Source organism: Eubalaena glacialis, chromosome Y (assembly GCF_028564815.1).
Source record: "Eubalaena glacialis isolate mEubGla1 chromosome Y, mEubGla1.1.hap2.+ XY, whole genome shotgun sequence".
In the NCBI taxonomy this organism is placed as follows: Eukaryota; Metazoa; Chordata; class Mammalia; order Artiodactyla; family Balaenidae; genus Eubalaena; species Eubalaena glacialis.
In genome coordinates, this window is record NC_083737.1 from 6,934,424 (window position 1) to 6,955,256 (window position 20,833).

General features: G+C 55.1%; 1 protein-coding gene across 2 annotated transcripts; it reads left to right on the forward strand.

Moving 5' to 3' along the window:
- Positions 1 to 8,814: 8,814 nt before the first annotated feature.
- On the forward strand, positions 8,815 to 20,605 carry LOC133082923 (putative GTP-binding protein 6). 2 transcript variants are annotated; one of them, XM_061179611.1, is made up of 10 exons: positions 8,815 to 9,171; positions 13,949 to 14,086; positions 14,656 to 14,726; positions 14,854 to 14,984; positions 15,312 to 15,382; positions 16,231 to 16,389; positions 17,787 to 17,995; positions 19,359 to 19,507; positions 19,807 to 19,959; positions 20,208 to 20,605. In XM_061179611.1, exons 1-10 carry the CDS (start codon positions 8,823 to 8,825, stop codon positions 20,329 to 20,331), a joined length of 1,554 nt encoding a protein of 517 aa, XP_061035594.1. In that variant the 5' UTR covers positions 8,815 to 8,822; the 3' UTR covers positions 20,332 to 20,605. The 2 variants fall into 2 exon arrangements, with proteins under 2 accessions (XP_061035594.1, XP_061035595.1); XM_061179612.1 differs by lacking the exons at positions 14,656 to 14,726; positions 14,854 to 14,984; positions 15,312 to 15,382.
- Positions 20,606 to 20,833: the final 228 nt, after the last annotated feature.

The following is a 20,833-nucleotide window of genomic DNA, read 5'->3' on the forward strand; positions in this document are numbered from 1 at the left end:
AAGATACCACAACAACAGAAGTAAGGGACAAAACCACATGATCATCTCAATCGATGCAGAAAAAGCACTCAACAAAATTCAACACCTTTTCATGATCAGAAAAAAAAAACTAGGAATAGAAGGAAACTACCTTAACACAATAAAAGCCAAATATGAAAAACCACAGTAGATTAAACTCAGCGGTGAAAGACTGAAAACTTCTCCTCTAAGATCAGGAATAAGACAAGGATGTCCACTTTTGCCACCTCTATTCAACAGAGTACTGGACTTCCCTGGTTGCGCAGCGGTTAAGAATTCCCCTGCCAATGCAGGGGACATGGGTTCGAGCCCTAGTCCGGGAAGATCCCACATGCCACAGAGCAACTATGCCCATGAGCCACAACTACTGAGCCTGCGCTGTAGAGACCGCGAGCCACAACTACTGAGCCCGTCTGCCACAACTACTGAAGCCCACGTGCCTAGAGCCTGTGCTCCGCAACAAGAGACGCCACCGCAATGAGACGCCCACACGCTGCCATGAAGAGTAGACCCCACTTGCCACAACTAGAGAAAAGTCCACGCACAGCAATGAAGACCCAACACAGCCAAAAATAAATAAATTAAAAAAAAAAAGGAAACCTAAACAGAGTACTGCAAGTCCTAGCCAGAGCAAGGAGGCAAGAAAAAGGCATCCAAATTGGAAAGAAAGAAGTAAAATTATCTGTTTGTAGATGATAGGATTTTACATGTAGAAAACCCTAAAGATTCCACAAAAAAACTGTTGGAACTAATAAATTCAGCAAAGTAGAAGGATACAAAGTCAATACAAAAATCAGTTGCATTTCTATACACAAACAATAGCAATCTGATAAGGAGATTACAAAAATAATTCTATTTACAATAACATGAAAAAAGAATAAAATCCTTAGAAATTAATCAAGGAGGAGAAAGACTTTTACAAAGAAAATGACAAAACATTGCTGAAAGAAATTAAAGAAGACAAATAAATGAAACACAATCTATGTTCATGGACTGAAAGAATTAATATCATTAAAATGTCAATATTGCCCAAAGTGACCTATAGATTCAATGAAATCCCTATCAAAATCCCAATGATGTTTTCTGCACAAATAAAAAAACTCATACTAAACTTCATATGGAATTTCAAGGGACCCCAAATAGCTAAAACTATCTTGAAAAAGTAAAACAAAGCTGAAGGACTCACACTTCCTGATTTTGAAACTTACCACAAAGCTACAGTAATCAAAACAGCGTGGCATTGGCATTAAGACAAACACATGATCCAGCAATTCTTCCTCTACGTATATACCCAGAAGAGTTGAAAGCAAGGTCTGGAAGGGATATTTGTACACCCATGTTCATCGCAACCTTATTCACAATAGCTAACTTGAAAGCAACACAGTGTCCATCGACAGATGAATGGATAAGCAAAATGTAGGATATTCATACCACGGAATATTATTCTGCCTTAAAAAGGAAGAAAATCCTGCAATATGCTATGACATGAGTGAACCTTGAGGACATTATACTAAGGGACATAAGCCAGTCACAAAAAGACAAATAATATATGATTCCAGGTCCTCAGAATAATCATAGAGATAGAAAGTAGAATGCTGGTTACCAGGGGCTGGGGGGGCAATGGTGAGTTATTATTTAATGGATGTGGAGTTTCAGTTTTACAAGATGAAAAGAGTTATGGAGATGGTTAATGATGATGGTTACACATTATAAATGTATTTATACCACTGAAGCGTACAGTTAAGGATAGTTATGACAGTAAATTTTATGTTATGTATATTATACCACGATTAAAAACACTGGGGAAAAAAGGAAACAGTGAGATACACCATGTTCATGGACTGGAAGAAAGAATATTGTTGAGATGTTCATTCTTCCCAAAGTGATCTGTAAGTTCCATGCAATCCCAATCAAAATCTCACCACAATTTTCTGTGTATATTAACAAACCAATTCTAAAATTTATATGGAAAGAGAAAGGAACCAGAACAGGCAAAACAATTTTGAAAAAAAAAAGACAAAGCTGGAGGACTCACTCATAAAGCGACAGTAACAAAGACAGCGTGGTGTTTGTGAAGGAGGGTCCCACGGATGGAAAAGAACGGAGTCCAGAAACTGATGCACAGAAACGCAGTCAACTGCTTCTCACAAAACTGCACGGGCAACTCAATGCAGAAAGAATAATCTGACCTACATCTTTCACCTTAGGCCAAAATTAACCCAAAATGGGTCATGGCCCCAATGCTGAGATGTAAAACCATAAAACTTCTGGAGGAAAGAATTTTGCGATCTAGATCCATCACCAAAAAACGTAATCCACAAAAGAAACAACTGATCACAATTCAAACCTCTGTTCTGTGGAGGACACTTGGGAGAGTGAACAGACAAGCCAGCGTCTGGCAAAAAATACCTGCAAAGCACATTCCTGGTAGAGGTCTTTATAAAGATGTCTCAAAACTCAACCAGAAGAAAACAAACAATTCAACAAAAAAAGGCCCAGAGATGATCTCAACAGATTCCTCTGCGAACACATACAGATGGGAAAATCAGCCATGGCAGGACGCTGCACATCAATAGACATGAGGGAACGGAGACTGAGGCCACAGGGAAATGCCGCTTCACAACCACCCCAAAGGCCCACAGCGGCTGGAGAGGACGCAGGGCCACCGGGACGCAGATGCGAGTGTGAAACAGGGACCAGCTGGGAAAACAGTTTGGTGGGTTTGTAAAGCGTCAGACGCGTACCTACCATATGCCTCAGCCACTCCACTCCCGGTATTTACCCAAGAGAAAGGCAGGCATATTTCCACACAAAGACATGTCTCCAAAGAACACACACAGACGGCCGACAGGCACATGAAACCATGCTCAACATCGCTAATTATCAGAGAAATGCAAATAAAAACCACAATGAGGTACCACCTCACACCGGTCAGAATGGGCATCATCAAAAAGTCTACAAATAACAAATGCTGGAGAGGGTGTGGACAAAAGGGAACCCTCCTACACTGTGGGTGGGAATGTAAATTGATGCAGCCACTATGGAGAACAGGATGGAGGTTCCTCAGAAAACTAAAAATAGAATTATTATATGACCCAGCAATCCCTCTCCTGGACATATATCTGGAAAATATAAAAAGTCTAATTTTAAAAGACACATGTGGAATATTTAATAATTAGTGGAATATTTTTTGCTACTACCTTCCATGATTCTTTCAGCCTATTTCCAAACCTCACCTATGAAGTACCTCCTTTTTGTCCTTCGACAGTACAAGAAGTAATACCAGGAACCAATCACACACTTGTTTTATGTTTGGCCCCATAGTCTACAGTACAGTTATATGTCCTTTATTAGAATTCTGTAGAATTATCCCCACATTAGTCTATTTGTTCAAGTTCTCTTTTGTGTACTTTTGAAACACTGTAAAGTTTTATTCATATCTGTACATATTTCACATTCCTTGTTAAGTTTTTTCTCTCAGAAACTTTACATATCTCTTGCATGGTAAATGAAGCTCTCTTATTAAATCCTATCTTCAAACACACAAACACACACACTTTTATAATATGCATATATAAAATTTCTCAACATTATATTGTTGTCTCCATGTGCCCTACTGAATTTTCCTAGAGGTTAAAGCAGTTTTTAGTTGATATTCTTGAATGTCTGCAGTACAACATATTCAAACAACAGTAATTTTAACCATTTGCTTTAAATATTTTTCTTTTGTAATTATTTTAGATAATATACTAAAAATAGTAATATGTGCTAGTCTACATTTTTATCTTGATTTTGGCTTTAATGAGGTGGCCCTAGTGTTTCCCCAGTCAACATGATAAAGACTTTTAGACTGAGACAGATGTTCTATCATGTTACAGAAAATGCAACTCTTCATATTTTATAAATGCTTAAGTCAATAATAATGCTGAGTTCTATTAAATGGCTTACCAACATTGTAAACATGAACAGCAATTAGTATGTGAATTTTCTCCTTAAATCCATTAATTTCAAAAATTGTCACATTATTTCAATACTAAAAAATCTGGACATTTTCAGAAATAAAAAAATTAAAAAATAAATAAAAAATGAAAGATACATGCACCCCAATGTTCATAGCAGCTCTATTTACAATAGCCAAGACGTGGAAACAACCTAAATATCCATTGACAGAGGAGTGGATAAAGAAGATGTGGTACATATATACAATGCAATAGTACTCAGCCATAAAAAAGAATGAAATCATGCCATTTGCAGCAACATGGGTGGACCTAAAAATTATCATACTAAGTAAAGACAGACAGACAGAAAAAGACAAATACCATATGATGTCACATACATATGGAATCTAAAAAAAAAAAATGATACAAATGAACTTATTTACAAAACAGAAGTAGACTCACAGACATAGAAAACAAACCTGTGGTTACCAAAGGGGAAAGGGGATGGGGGAGCGATAAATTAGGAGCTTGGGATTAACATATACACACTACTATATATAAAATAGACAACCAACAAGGACCTACTGTATAGCACAGGGAACTATATTCAATATCTTGTAATAACCTATAATGGAAAAGAATCTGAAAAAGAATATATATATATATATAAATGAATCACTTTGCTGTATATCTGAAACATTGTGAATCAACTATACTTCAATTAAAAAAAAAAGGTTCTCACTCACTCATGCTTAATGCCCAAATGAGAAACTCCTCTACATTTCAGTGATTTGCCCAGTACAACTATCCAAATTAGAGTCGGGCTGCCGCTTATTTTCATATGAAACGCATGAGGGGTGAATAGAGAACAGTAATCCCACTACACGGCAGGCACATCCCCAGGCATCCATGTAAGCCCAGCTAACATGAGGATTAAGTAAACGATGAAATGTCCACTGAATCACATTCTACGCAGTCAAGACACAGTGCTACTTTATGTACTGAAAGTATATGCAGGATACATTTTAAGTTAAAAATTTTATAAAACAATATATACTATATGAATCCACAAACCTGTGTGTATATGTACGTTAAAAAAACTGGAAGACTATATACCAAAATCTTAACAATAGTTATCTCTGTATGGTCATATTGTAGGTGATCTTTATTTCCTTCTGGGTTCTTTTCTGCACCTTCTAATTATCTACACAAATATGTCACTTTCTTTCCATGGAGGGAAAATGCATTTTCAAGCCCAAGTAACGAACGTATATAAATTGAGCAGATCGTTATCCTGACAAAATCCCTAATAAGGAGCGTTTACACACATTCTCAGGGCCACCGCCTTTTGAGACGGACTCTGATTTCATCACAATTTGGCCAGACCTTCATCTAAGGTACAAGAAAAGTCAAGTTGCTAAATGCAGCCCTTGAAGCTGTAAGCCATGTAATGACACTGCCACCCCGACTCACTCACAACATCTCTCCCAAAGGTGCGGACACCCCCAAACCCTGGGGATGTTAAGTGCACAGCCCACCATTAGCCTTCTTAACACCTCTTGTCAGTAGAAGGAAGCAAGTTACAAAAAGGGAGCCACTGAAAAGAAACTGGCAACAACCATGGGGACAGAGGCACCACATCAAAGTCATCGTTTCCCACTGCTGCGAAGGGGGAGAGGTGACCCACCAGCTCTCCTGATTCTAAGTGCACGATCGTCCATGAATCAGAGACTTCTCACCCCCCAAGCAAATCTGTAATGGCTGGGGCTTGTCTGTTTTTTTTGGGGGGGGGCGGAAGGGTGGTAAAAAGTTATTAAATCAACGATGCATCTCAAAATCACTGGTAGGAGAGAATCAAAGAAATGGAATACGTTCCACGCCAAGCTGCAGTCTACACTGCGTCTCCAGCCCTCTGGCTCTCGGTGCACCTTTGGGAACCCGCCATCACACGACGACACCAGGCAATGGTCACTTCTTTCCACCTGGTTTCCCAGCTCCTCCCACAGCCTCATCATCATCATCACACCAACATCTATGCCGTTTACCATGAACGGTAGATGTTCTACGACTGTCTGCTGAGTCGTCTCCGCAGAGGCCTGGATTTTCATCTCGGTAAGGTTTTAGGGTTCCCAGCGTACTCAGGGGGAAACCATCTACCCTCTGTCAGCAGCCATATGACATGCGATCAATAGTAAAGCAGTAAACAACTGCGTTACCTCATGATCGAGTGTGTTAACTCTCCCCCCACACACCCCTGGAAACCCCGGAGAAGGCAGGCTCTGGGGGACAGCCTGGTGACGACGCCAGGGCAGCACAGAGACAAGTCACAAAGCAGAGAAGAGCCGGAGAGGTCTGTGTGCAGGAGGGGACCAGCGCTTCCCTCCGACCGAGTGCTCAGCAAACAGGAGCTCCGGGCCTTCCACCCCCCAGGTAAGGCCGTGCAGGAGGGCTTGGAACGAGGTGACCTCTCCGCATCTCCCGCCAGGCAGCGTGGCAGGACCGGAGCAGCCAGCCACCCTCCCCATGCAGCCCTGAACCACCCCAGCACCAGAGCCGGCCCTCCGGACGGACGCACCCGTGCTGGGACAAAGGAGCTCGAGGTTTTAACAGGACCCGGTCTACGACATTCCTTGGGCCTCCTGGCTGTCTCCCGCCGTTGTGATGGAGGAGGGCAGGGAGACTAGCCACAAAAGGACCAGCCACCAGAACTTACACATTCGTGATTTCCATGTTGCGAGTTTTAATTCCGCCTCTCGTTCTATCCACAGGGAAATGGCCCCCAGGAATGACCACCTGTCCGGGGCTCCACTGGCAACCCTGGGTCGAGATTCTAAGACTTCACCCGTTTTCTTTAAGGCTGATAATCTCCATCTCAATTTAAACTTGTAATTCTGCACAGCCTGATCACACTTGCCAGGCTGTGTACATGACAGGTCCTGGCCTCAAAGGTCCCTTTTCACCCTCTACACCCATTCCTAAATGGAAATTGTGTCTGCAACCCCGTTTCAGGCCACACGTCTCCACGTTCCTCTGGGGTCTCCCTCCTTCTCTTTGTTACATGATGTGGCTGAACATCGTCTCCTGAAACATCAGACAGGCCATGGCTTTCTGCAGATACTTACGAAGGAACATTCCAATTGAAACCGTTCTGTAAAAACAAGAACCCCCTAGAGATGGCTGGGATTCCTTGTGACGCTCTCAACACCATGCCATTTTTAAGTTTTGCCAAGAGGATATGACTGATTACAGTCTGAATGGGAGGGGTGCTCCTTTGCAATCAGCCCGCCTCCCACTTTCTGTGATGCCGTGGACTCTGCTATCATGAACCAAGCTCCATCTGCCAGCCGGATTCGGACCCTCAGGGCAGGGCCTGAGATCCCTAGCATGACTCACACCCTCCACGCTGCACTCAGGCTACCATCGCAGACTTTGGAACACCACCTTGTCCTACTGGGAAGCCCCGACCAGCATTTGGGACCCATGAAGGAGGACAGCATTGGACACTCATGGCAAAGTCAGGGGCCCCTGGGGATGGGCTTGGACTCCCATGGCAGGGTCTGGGACCCAAAGCGCGGCACTCCAACCCCCCAAAGCAGAGCCCGGGAATGCACTGTCACAGACTTGGGCCTGCAAGGCAAGGCTGGGGACTCCCGGAGCTGCACTCAGATCCCGTAAGGCAGGGTCTGGGATCCCCAAGGATGGAGTGGAACCCCCAAGACAGGGTTCGAGACCTCCAGGGATAGGATGGGACCCCCAAAGCAGGGTTCATGACCCCTGGAGTCCCACTAGGACCCGCCCCCCCCTCCCCCGCAAGGCAGGGTCTTGGGCCCCAGGGCTGCATTCCCACACTCGAGCTACCAACGCTGACTTCATCCCCGCAGGGCCAGACAGGAGACTCCAAGGCCAAGTTTGTGACCTCTGGGCCAGACACACAGGCCCAAGGCAGAGTTTAGGATCCACTGCGACTCGCCTGGACCCCCAGGGCCACAGTCAAGCTACCACCATAGACTTCAGATCCCCGGACTGGATTTGAAACCCCCAAGCAGTGTTTGCAATACCCGCCCAGTCCAGACTCCAGACCCCAAGGTAAAGTCCGGGACCTCCAGGAATGGGACTGGATCCCCAAGGCAGGGTCTAGGACCCCCGGGGCCGCACTCGGACCCCTAAGGTAGGATCCGGGACCCCTCCCCAAGGCATGGTCTGAAACCAGGCTGCACCGGGACCCCTAAGGCAGAGTTCCGGGCCCTCAGGGCTGCACTCAGACTCCCCTTGAGGCAGGGTCTAGGACCCGGGTCCGCACTTGTACGCCTAGGGCAGGGTCTGGGACCCTCAGAAATGCACTTGAACCCCCAAGGCAGGATCTGGGACTCCTGTGACACACTCAGAGCCCTAAGGCAGGACCTGGGACCCCAGGGCTGCACTCGGACCATTAAGGCAGCGTTTGGGACTCTCGGGGCCACCCTCGGACCCCCACCAAGGCAGGGTCTGGGACCTCTGGAGCCACACTCGGATCCACCAAGGCAGAGTTCGGGGTTCCGGAGGACGGAAATGATCCCCAGGACCGGACCCCGAACCTGCGCGGAGGCCTGACCGGGGCGCGGCGAGGTGGCAAGCGTGGGGGAGCGCCCACCGGGTTGGGTGCCCGGCCTGGCCCTGCTCCGGCACCACCTGCCTTGGGAGGTCGCCTCGAGCATCCGCGGCGGAGAGAAGCGTGCCCCCAGGCTGCGGCGTCCCAGCCCTGCCTCCCGGCCCAGACCGCGCGCACCAATCTGGCGGCGGAGAGCACGTGACCCGGACGGCCAATGGGCAGCCTGCACGGGAGCATGCCTCCGAGGCCCCGCCCCGTTGCGTAGGAGCGCCTGCGGTATGTGGGCCCTGCGAGCCGCCGTCCGCTCGGGGCACTGGTTCTCTCGCGTGGTTCGCGGCTGCCGGGCTCCGAGGGCCTCGCCGCCGCTGCCGCCTTGCCCCGTGTGCGCGCTCGCCACCTTCCGCGGGGGCCTGGGGGGCCCGGAGGGGCGGGGCCCACGTGCAGATGGCCGGAGAAGTCGGACTGGTGGAAAGGAGGATGAGGAGGAACCAGAAGATGCGGAGGAGGAGGAAGAGGAGGAGGAGGAGCTGCTGAGGAGGGACCCTTTGCTGCCAGCGGGGACCCAGCGCGTGTGCTTGGTTCACCCTGACGTCAAGTGGGGACCCGGGAAGCCGCAGGGGACCCGAGGTGACCGGGACTGTGGCTGCCGACTCGGGGGGTGTTTGGGAGTCGTGAAGAGCGCCAAGGCCCGGAACTTAAAGGGCGGGGACGCTGGGGGCGGGGCTTCTGGGGGTGGGTTTCGAGGTCTGGCGCTCTGGGCAAAGACGCCGAAGGGCGGGGCTTCTGAATGGCCGGGCTGAAGGGGCGTGGTTTGGGGGCGTGACTCTGAGGGCTGAAGCCCGTAGGGGCTTCTGGGAGCGGGACTCCGAGAGCTGGAGCTCGTAGGGCGGGGACGTCGGGGGCGGGGCTCCTGAATGGCCGGGCTGAAGGGGCGGTGCTTATGGCGGCGTGACTCCGAGGGCTGGGACCCCTAGAGCCGGGCTTATGGGGGCGGGGACTCCGAGGCTGGACCGCCCCCACCCGACCCGCTCCCGGCAGCCGCACCCCAGCAGCGGGCCTGGAAATCCTAATTCTGGGCTGGGGCGCCTTCCCCCGTGCACATAGCGGGTCCGGGGCCCCTTCCCCTTTCGGCCGGGCCCCAGGTTGTCGCTCGGCCCTGCTGCCCCGCGCAGCCTCCCCATCTGTAAAGGAAGAGAATCCAACAACTAACGCCAGTTTGCACGGGGTGTGTCCCTCAGCTTTAAGCCTTTATTGACCCGCTTCCACTGTGTATCGCTGAGTACTACGCCCAAAGGTTGTGCACAAGCGTGTTCACACGCCCTTTGTAGCAGAAACCGTGAACCCGGCTGAGTCCCTGAGCCGCCTGGGACCTGCATCCATGGCCCTCGGCCATCAGCAGCCCCACTGTACCCGCCCCGGTCGGGCTGGGGGGACAGCAGACACGCCGGGCAGGAGCCCGCCGCCTGACCTGAGTGCTGTGTTAGAACCCAGCAGGAAGGCGGACGGACGGGGGCGGGGACGGGGCCGTCTCACCAGGGTGGTCCTGGATGGCCTGGGGAGACGGACCCCACAGATGAATAGGGACAGTGTCCAGGGTTAGGGCTCCTGAGGGAGCACGTCCTGGGCCCTCCTGGGACCGCTGCCCCTCGACTGTTTAGGGGCTATCAGAGCCAAGTCACTGCAGTGGTGCAGCCATGCAAGGACTCAGGTCATCACAGGTACTCTGGGTTTGAGCAGAGCAGTGACCCAATTGGGGGGGGGTGGCATTCTCCCTATTCCTTTCCTCCTCTTAGACCTTTATTGAGATACAGTTCGCAGAGCATAAGATTAACCACTTTGAAGGGTGCCGCTCAGAGGCGACTAGTACGTTCACAGTCTTGTGCAGCCACCACCTCTGTCTGGTTCCACAGCATTCTCGTCTCCCCGGAAGGAGACCCTGTACCCTCAGTAGTAGGCCTCCCCCTTGCTTCTCCCCCACCCAACCCCTGGCAACCAGGAATCGGCCTTCTGTCCCCGTGGATTTGCCTGTCCTGGACGTTTCACGTGAGTGATATGTGGTCTTTTGTGTCTGGCTTCTCTCACTGAGCGCCATGTTTCTGAGGCACGTATATGTTGTAGTCTGTGTCAGTGCTTCATTCCTTTTTTTTCTTAAAAACTTTTTTTAGACTGCTTTTAGTTTCACAGCAAAATTGAGAGGAACGTATAGATATTTTTCATATATACTCGCTGCCCTCACCAATGGATGGCCTCTGCCGTTTTCAGCATCCCCACCAGATGGTGAATTTGTTATAACTGACGAGCCTATGTTGACATAACATCGTCACCCCAAGTCCACGGTTTACGTTAATTAGGGTTCACTGCTGGTCTTGTACATTCTATGGGTTTGGGCAAATGTATGATGACATGTATCCAACATTATAGCATCACACAGAGTAGTTTCACCGCCCTAAAAATCCTCTGTGCCCCACCCATTCACCCCCCAACCCCAAACCCCTGACAACCACTGGGCCTTATACTGTCTCCATTGTTGGGCCTTTTCCAGAGTGTCATAGAGTTGGAATCACACAGTCTGTAGCCTTTTCTCACTGGCTTCTTTCACTCAGTCATATGCATTTAAGGTTCCTCCATGTCTTTTCATGGCCTGACAGCTCATTTCATTTTAGCGCTGAATAATATTCTATTGTCTGGATGGACCACAGTTTATTTATCTAGTCATATACTAAAGGACATCTTTGTTGCTTCCGTTTTGACAATTATGAATAAAGCTGCTATAAACATCCGTGTGCAGGTTTTTGTGTGGATGTAAGTTTTCAACTCCTTTGGGTAAATACCAAGGAGTATGATTGCCGGATTGTATGGTAAGAGTATGTTTAGCTTTATAAGAAACTGCCAAACCATCTTCCAAAGTGGCCGTACCGTTTTGCATCCCTCGCAGCAATGAGTGGGAGGGATGGTCCACATCCTTGCCAGCATTTCGTGTTGTCAGGATTGTGGATTTGGGCTATTCTAATAGGTGTGGAGTGGTGTCTCATTGCTGTTTTAGTTTGCATTTCCCTGATGACAGAGGATGGGGAGCATCTTGTCATATGTTTGTTTGCCATCTGTATATCTTTTTGGTGAGGTGTCTGTTAAGGTCTCTGGCCCATCTTTTAGTAAGTTGTTTTCTTATTGCTGAACTTCAAGAATTGGTTTTATGTTTTGGATACCAGTGCTTACGGATGTGTCTTTTGCACGTATTTTCTCCCAGGTCTGTGGCTTAACTTCTCAGTCCGCTGATGACATCTTTTGCAGAGCAGACGTTTTTAATTTTCTGTGTTGTCATGTGCTCAAACTCCGGGATCCTTTCTCTGCCAAGTCCAGTCTGCCAGCAGGCCCACGAGAGGCGCTCCTCATTTCTGCTAGAGCACTTGTGATCTCTAGCAGTTCTTTTTGGTTCTTTCTTGGGATTTCCATCTGTCTGCTTGCCTTGCCCGTCCGTTCTTGCATGCTGTCTACTAAATCCATTAGAGCCCTTGGCATATTAATCATAGTTGTTTTAAATTCCTGGTCCAGTAATTTCAACATCCCTGCCACGTCTGGTTCTGATGCTTGCTGTGTCTCTTCAGATTGCCTTTTGGTGCGCCTGGTAATTTTTTCTTGATAGCTGGACGTGATGCACAAGGTGAAAGGAACTGCTGTAAATAGACCTTAGTGGTGAGGGCTGACGTGTGGGGGAGGGGAAGCCTTCTGTGGTCCTGGGATCAGGGTTCGGTCTCTTATGGTGCCTGTGCCCCTGGGCTGTGACCTGCACAAGTGCTTCTCCGTTTCCATCCCCACCGAATCCTAACCCTGGCCTTCGGGGTGGGGTTGTGGGGTGCCAGACCCCCAGGCAGGCAGCTGTGGGAGTGGCCAGAGGAGCAGTGCAGCAGGAGGGAGGCCGTTGGCACCCGCGCAGGCACTCACCACGGAGCTGGGGACGTGGCCCCTGGGATCAGGAGAGACAGCACCTGCAGGGATTACTGCTGGGTCAGACTTGGGGTTGAAGGACGGAGGTCAGGCGTGACCAAGCACCTGACCTGAGCGACCAGCAGGTGGAGGAGGTGGGACAAGCTGGCGGGCCCATGGGGAGTCACACCCAAGAAGACTCTGCCTCCCCTTGGCCTAGAGAATGGGGGGACCCCGTCCCCCATGTCCCAGAGGATGGGGAGACCCCACCCCGCATGTCCCAGAAGATGGGGACCCCCGCACAGGCCAGAGGATGAGGACCACAGCCCAGAGAATGGGGGGACCCTGCTCTGTGGCCTCAGACCCAGCCTGGCTCCTACTCCCCAGCCTCTGGCCTGTGTCCTGGCTGTGCCCTGAGGAGGGTCAGGTGGCCCCAGAGACAGCAGCACCCAGGTGTCAGGGGAGTGGGGACAGCGAAGCAGGGGCGCCACAGAGGGGCCGCGGCTCTGAGATTCTGTGTAAGGGTGGCCTCCCAGGGGGCGGGGGCACGGGGACGGGATGGGGGGCCGGCCTCCCGTGGGGCTTGGGGCACGCGCTCCACACCTCACAGAGAACAAGCCCGGGGCCCCGCAAAGCTGTCCTCCAGGCCACCGCCCCTCCAGACCTGAGTCAGCCCCATCCACCCCGTCAGGGCCCAGCCCTGGGACACGTTGGCGTCACTGCCCACCTGCCTGCTGTCCCTCAGGGGAGAGTCTCGGCTGCCCTGTGCCCCCTTCCTGCTCGGGAAGGACCGTCAGGAGGAGAGCCTAGGGCGGGGCAGCTCCCGACAGCCCTGCATCCACGGCCTGTGCCCTCAGTGTCCTGGGCTCCTGCCCCGGGTGGGCCCTGCCTCTCCCACCACCCGCCCCCAGCGCGTGCACGCGCACACACACACGCACACACACGCACACACACATCCTGACCGTTCACGGCCAGGGGCCCCGGGTGGGCGCTGCCTTTCTTGGGCCAGGCCCGGCAAGGGCAGCCACTGGGGCCAAGCTAAGACCAGGCTGGGCTCACCCAGGACAGGGCACCCACGGGGACTCAGCCCACCCCGCAGGCAGGGCGGCAGGGTCTATGGGCCCTTGGGAGCCTCACAGGGGATGCTGTCCAGTGGGTCGCAAGGGACCATGAGCCCCCACGGGGCAGACATCCCAGATTCCAACACGGGGGGCGGCCATCCCCGCGTCCCTGCTCGGTTCAGGGCCCTCCTCCCCTCCCCGGTCCTGTGTCCACCCCTCCTGACCATCTGCCCAGAAGAACAGAGCTGCATTTCGAGCAAATGCTGATTGGGGCGCTTTCTCGGGACCTTTGTGTAGGCGGGAAGCAGGAAGCCGTCCCAGCCTGGGGCACGTGGCCCAGGGCCCTGGGCAGGGCTGGACAGGGCCTGGGGCTGACCCAGCCGGAAATGACCCTCACACTGGCCTGTCTCTCCCCAAAGCTGAGTGGCAGGTGGTGGAGGCACAGGCGCTGGTGCACACGCTGGATGGCTGGTCGGTGGTGGACACGATGGTGGTGCCCACCAAAACGCCAGACAGGAAGCTCATCTTCGGCAGAGGGACCTTGGAGCACCTGACAGGTGAGTCCAGCACACGTGTCCCCGTCACCCTCCCAGAAACAGAGCAAGCATGGCCATCCCTCTGTGCCTCACAGGAACTTGGATCAGACGGCAAAAGCCACCACGCCCGCGTCAGAATTCAAACGAGGCCCCAGGACACAGGCGGGACCTTTGAGAGTCGGGCGCACGCCAGCCCTGCGCCCCAGCCCTGCGCCCCAGCCCAGCCCACCCCCTCCCCAGTGCCCTGCGGAGGGGATCCTGCGTGTGACCCCTGCCCTGCATGGACCCCGTCGTCTCCACCCCAAACCCATGTCTAGCTCACAGCTCAGAGCAGGAGACACGCCAAGCGGGGAGCTCACCGCCCATCTGTGTCTAACAGGCACTCAGTCCCCACGGGGTTACGGGACCCCCATGTGTGTGAGATCTACTCCCCTGAAGATGGACCCAGTCCGGTCCTCCCCAACCCACGACCCACACTTGACAAATACTGTGCTCAGAGACTCAGGGTGTCCGGGGAACACGGCCAAAGTGCAGGATCCCCAGACAGACATGGGCGTGCAGACCTCTGAGAGGCCATCCTCTTTTCCTAGAGAAAATCAGAGGGTCCCCGGAAATCACCGCCGTCTTCCTGAATGTGGAGAGGATGGCTGCACCCACCAAGGTACCTCAGAAGCTCGCTGTTTCCCGCCCACGGCGGCTCAGGGAGTGGGTCAGTGTCCCCGTGAGGACACAGGTCTCGACGGGCCTGGGGTCACCACAGGACCCCTCCCTCGCGCTCCGTCTTCTAGAAAGAACTGGAAGCCGCCTGGGGTGTGCGGGTGTTTGACCGATTCACGGTGGTTCTTCATATTTTCCGCTGCAACGCCCGCACCAAGGAGGCCCGGCTGCAGGTGGCGCTGGCCGAGCTCCCCCGGCTCAGGTACCTGCAGAGCCCGGGCTCGGGGCAGACGGAACCCTCCTTGGACCCCCTCTTGCTTTCCCATATCTGGACTGTTGCCAGGGTGGTGAGGGTGGAATGTGGCCAGTGGGGACGTGTCCAAGCAGCACACCTACCAGGGCACGTGGCCCACGAGGAGCGCCACCCAGCAAGGGACCCTCCGTCCCCGCCCGTGAAGGCCCACGCAGCGGGGAGGCCCCCCGCGAGCCTCTTCTTTCTGTCCAGATGCCCACCCCCCACCCAAGGCTCTGTCCCAGCCCCCCACGGGCACGTGCTCCCGTCTCCTGAGCCGACCCGTTTCCACACCAGGTCCCACCTGAAAAATGACGTTGCCCACCTGGGCGGACGAGGAGGGGGCTCTCGCCACATCATGGGGTCAGGTACCGTGTCTGAGGTCTTGTCACCGGGCGCTCAGAAGGGGGGTGTCGTGGCCACCACCCCTACAAAGGGGACGACGTCCCTCAGAGGTCCTGATGGGGCCTCGTCTGTGGTCGCAGTCAAAGGAGGGTATCAAGATGTTTCCCTGGTGTGGCCGTAACGAAGGACCACGAACCGGTGCCTTAAAACCACAGACATTCATCCTCCCTGAATCCTGCAGACCAGATCAAGGAGTTATAAGAGCTGGTTCCTTCTGGAGGCTCCAGGGGAGGGTCCTTCCCGCCTCTTCCAGCTTCTGGGGGCTCCAGGCATCCCTGGGCTTGTGGCCGCATCCCTCCCGTCTCTGCCTCCGTCTTCACGGGGCTTCTCCTCTGTGTCTGGGTCTCTCCTCTTCTGTCTCTTATAAGGACCCTGTCATTGGATGTAGGGCCACCCTCATCCAGGAGGACCTCATCTCAGACCCTTCACTGCATCACATCTGCAGAGACCCTGTTTCTTAATAAGGCCCCATTTGTAGGTCCTGGGGGTCAGGGTGTGGACACATCTTTGGGGCACCACTCAGCCCACTGTGGGTATCATGGGGGGCACTTCTGAGGCTCTCCCCTTGGCCTCTTCCTCCTGGGTAAAGGGGAGCCCAGGTGACCTCAGGGGGCAGAAGTGCGAGGCCACCTCGCGCCGGGCAGAGCCGTCTCAGAACAGAAGGTGTTGGGGCCAAGTGCATAGGAGAGCAGGCTGGGGTGGGGGTCCCTGCAGCCCCAAGAGTGAGCCTGTCCACGTCCCCCACAGGCACCCCCATGGCTCTTGCCCCTTTTGTGTCTGCTCACTGACTCACCATCTTGGGTGTTCCTAGGAGAGTCTTTCCTGCAGGTGCAACAGCGTCTCCTGAAAGATAAGGAAGCGAAGATTCGGAAGGCCCTGGACAAACTCCGCCGGAAGAGGCTTCTCCTGGGGCAGCAGCGGAGGCGGCGGGAGTTCCCTGTGGTCTCCGTGGTCGGATACACGAACTGCGGTGAGGAGTGGGCCCTCCCCGGGGCTGGGCGGGTGTACGCTAGGAGAACCCACTTGCCCACCTGGCGAGATTGAGTATTCGCGGAGGGCTAGCCCAGAGTGAGAAGGACTGGACTTGGGCCCCATCCCTGGGCATCCCAGGGGCCACGGCGGCCCCCCGTGTGACTGCTGTGGGCTGGCATCCCTCTTAGTGGATGTCCTCCAAACTCTGAGAACGAGGAAGTAGTGACAGTTTTAAGTCCGTTGAGAGTGGACAGGATCTTCCAGGGATCAGAGTGGTTCAGATGTTACCGAGGAAAGCTTCACAGTCTGTTCTCAGCTTCGTCTGCACGAGCACATCAGGTGGCCTCCTCGTGGGGAACAGAGTGCAGGGCGTCCTTTAGGGTCACAGGTGCCCTGAGATAAGTGGAAAGCACCCGGTTCCCTCCACTGTGGAGATTCAGTCCACAGCACTTGCTGGGCTCCCCTGAGGCCCGGCCCCACCATGTGCTCGGGAAGCACCGCCTCACGGTCTGCGTCCAGAGGAGGGCGGGAATGTCCCACGAACGTGCACGGGAAGCCGTGGGGCGTCCAGGCTTGAAAAGTCATAAATGTCTACGGGTAAAATCGCCCGTGCCAGGAAATGCCAACTGCCCCTCCTGGCTGCATCCTCAGAGGGTGGCGTGTCCTCCTCTAACTGCCAGAGGATCCAGTGAGTGTCGGCTTGATCCCGACTCTCACCGACCGGGAGTTCGGGGTCCTGCACGGAGCAGGGGCGTCCAGGCTGAGCCCCGCCATCCAGTTACTCGACGGCAGGAACCGCCACCACCTCCTGGTGGACCATCGGCAGGACTTACAGGCGTAACCAGGGGGTATCCCTGGGCTGGACGGTTACTGCTGGCGCCCCTGAACCTGGGCTCACGTGACACTTTCCAAGTGTCAGGAAAGTCTGTGGCGGAGGGTGTCCTAGGCCACCTCAGGTACACACAGCACCGTCTACACCCTTACTACCTGTCTGCACACAGTGCACCCCCTACTCCACCATCCCCTCGTCTACACGGACACCACACCACAGCTCGGTTACGCCACTGTACCATCCCTCCGTCTGTGTGGACGCCTGCCCGCCTCACATGCACGTCACCACTGTCTGTGTCTACGCCGTCTCTCTCGTCTACACCAGCACTCTTGCCCTGGCCCTGGTCCATTTTACCCTGAAGCCTAGACCGTGGCAGCTGAGTCCTTGCACAGCCCGCGCAGCGTCCCACGGGTCCTGCGGAGAGTTCCGAGCGCATAGACCCTCCTGCCCCTGCCCACCCTCCAGCGGCCTGTGGTCAGTGTGGGGCAGCCCCGAGGTCCACAGTGGTCGGTGGGGGACCGGAGGGGTCTGAGACGCATGGTCCCCTTGTGCCCGACGTGCAGGAAAGACCACGTTGATCAAGGCCCTGACAGGGGATGCCGCCATCCAGCCCCGGGACCAGCTGTTTGCCACGCTGGACGTCACAGCCCACGCGGGGTGGCTGCCCTCCCGACTGACCGTCATCTACATGGACACCATTGGCTTCCTCTCCCAGCTGCCCCACAGCCTGGTCGAGTCCTTCTCGGCCACCCTGGAGGACGTCCGCCATTCGGTGAGTGTGGAGGGCCAGGTCGCCTCAAATACCACAAATGGGAGGCAGGTCCCCTCATCCCAACATCAGGGGCCTGGGTCCCCTCATCACAGCATCACGGGCCTGGGTCCCCTCATCACAGCATCATGGGCCTGGGTCCCCTCATCACAACATCAGGGGCCTGGGTCCCCTCATCACAGCATCACGGGGCAGGGTCCCCTCATCACTGCATCACGGGGCAGGGTCCCCTCATCACTGCATCACGGGGCAGGGTCCCCTCATCACTACATCACGGGGCAGGGTCCCCTCATCACTACATCACGAGGCAGGGTCCCCTCATCACACCATCACGGGCCTGGGTCCCCTCATCACACCATCACGGGCCTGGGTCCCCTCATCACAGCATCACGGGGCAGGGTCCCCTCATCACACCATCACGGGCCTGGGTCCCCTCATCACAGCATCACGGGGCAGGGTCCCATTACACAAAACCTCACAATGACTGGATCCCCCCATCCCTGCCCCTCAGTGAGCTGTGCTCTGACTGTACGATTGTAAGTGCTGTAAAGGCAATGCTAATGAAGAAGGGGTTCTCTGCACCTTTTGGCTGCACTGGGGCCCCGAGACAGTGAACCCTGACAGCCTGGCATTTACTCAGGGTACAGGGGCTGCGGGGCCCTATGTGTGACAGATGCCCCAGCACCTTCGAGGTCACAGCAGCTGAGCCTGAGGGCCACGTGCAGCTGCCAGCACCATCCTCAAAAGTTTCTGAAAATCTAGAACTTCTGAACTGAAACACTGATTAAAAGAAAATTTAAGTTCATCAAAAAAAGACAAGCCAGAAGCGAGCCCCCCAAACTGTAAAGGGCACATCCTTCCTGTGGCAGAATTACCCTCAGCTGCAATTTCTCCTTTTCTGTCTTTTCTGAATTTTGCACAAGGTACCTGCCTGTAAAACGTATGGAATAGGGGTGGAAGCCTTTTTAGAACGTGAGCTTGGTTTCACAGAAAAGTGGAGCGGCCCGGAGCCTCGAGCACAGCACCCGCCGGGTTGGGGGTTGGGGACGGGGGTCACTGGCCGCACGCAGGCGTAGGGCCAGCACCTGTCGGGCGGGGACACGAGGCGGCCCCTCAGTCTGGGTGCACCTGGAGCGGCAGCCTGGCCCGAATCGAGGGCACTGGGGGGGCTCCGTGCACAGCAGAGCGGCTCTGTGGTCTCGGGTCTCACCCTCCCCCTTGGGGCACAAGTCTCCGTGGGCAGCCGCACCCACCCCCCACAGAGAGCGGTGTGGAGCCCCCATCGTGGGCCTGGCGGCCCCTCCCGGGCGGGGCCGGACACCGCTGGCCCCGAGCTCTCCGAACGCCCGGCCCCTCTGGTCCTCAGGATCTGGTCGTCCACGTGCGAGACGTGAGCCACCCCGAGACAGAGCTGCAGAAGGCCAGCGTCCTGTCGGCCCTGCGGGCCCTGCAGCTGCCGCGCCCGCTGCTGGACCACATGGTGGAAGTGCTCAACAAGGTGGACCTGGTGCCCGGGTGAGCGCCTGCCGCCCCGCGGCCGCCGGACCCCTCGCGCTGGCGACCAGGGCGCGCGCGGGTCTCCCGCTCGAGCAGCGCTCCGCAGCGCGCGGGGTGGGCTGCGCGTTGGGACCCCTTCGCCCCGCGCGCCCGGACCGCACCCCAGCCCCACGCACGTCTCGCTCTTCCCACCCCCACCTCTCACCTTCCGGCGGGGCCGCGTCCTCGACCGGCACAATCCGAGCCCGTCACGGCTGGGCCTGCGGGCGGGGACCCCGCTCCGGTCCCCCTCGCTGAGCGGGCGGCCGCCCCTACAGGTACAGACCCGCTGAACCCAACGCGGTGGCCGTGTCTGCGCTCCTGGGGCTCGGGCTGGAGGAGCTGAAGGCCAGGCTGGAGGGAGCGGTTCTGAGAGCCACGGGCAGGCGGGTCCTCACGCTCCGAGTGGGGCTGGCGGGGCCGCAGCTGAGGTGCGTCGGGCCGGCCCGGCGGGGGGCGGGGGTGTCCTTGGCCTGGGCGGGGAAGGCGGCGCCAGGTGGGGCCAGGGTGCGACGCTGGGGCAGCCGGTCTGGCTCCTCAGGCATGGAGCAGGTGCCGGCCGCTTAGCCACACGCCGGGGCCGTGGGCGAGGCCGCCTACCAAGAAGCGGGACGCCCTGCTGGGGGCTTCGGGGCTCCGTCGGGGCCACCCGTTCCCACCAAACGCGTCTTCCTCCCAGCTGGCTGCATCAGGAGGCCACGGTGCAGGCGGTGGACGTGAGGCCTGAGGCCGGGGTGGCCGACGTCAAGGTCATCATAAGCGACTCGGCTTACGGCAGGTTCAGGAAGCTCTTTCCAGGGTGAAAGGATGCCCAAGGGTGGGGATGCTCCCCGAGGACTGAGGGGGTCTCCCCGGGGGCCGGGGGGCTGCAGCGTTCCCGCCTCAGAGAGGAGCGGGCGCCCCGCGTGGGCCCTACGCCCCCGTGAGCCTGGCGGGAGGGCCGCTGGGGCTGGGAGCTGGCGTCGATGGTGAGACTCTGAGCCGTTCCGGTTGACCGTCCGGGGCGTCTGGAGAGCTGACGTCCCGTCCAGGGTGCTTGAGCCGCGAGACAGTAAAAGCTTTGTGTGTGTTCGTGAACCAGCCTTTCCGGTTCTTCCGTGCCAGCCGCCCGGCCGAAGCCCTGTGAGCACTGGCCGTGAAGGGGGCAGGTCCGGCTCCCCGTCCCCTCTGTGTCCACGCGTTCACGGCTGCCACTCCTCGCCCTTCCCCACGGTAGCGTCAGGGACATAATTAAAATGTCTCCCGAGAGCCCAGCAAGCAGGAAGAATCTCCCCGTTTACAGGGCCAGGTGGCCGGGACCACCCA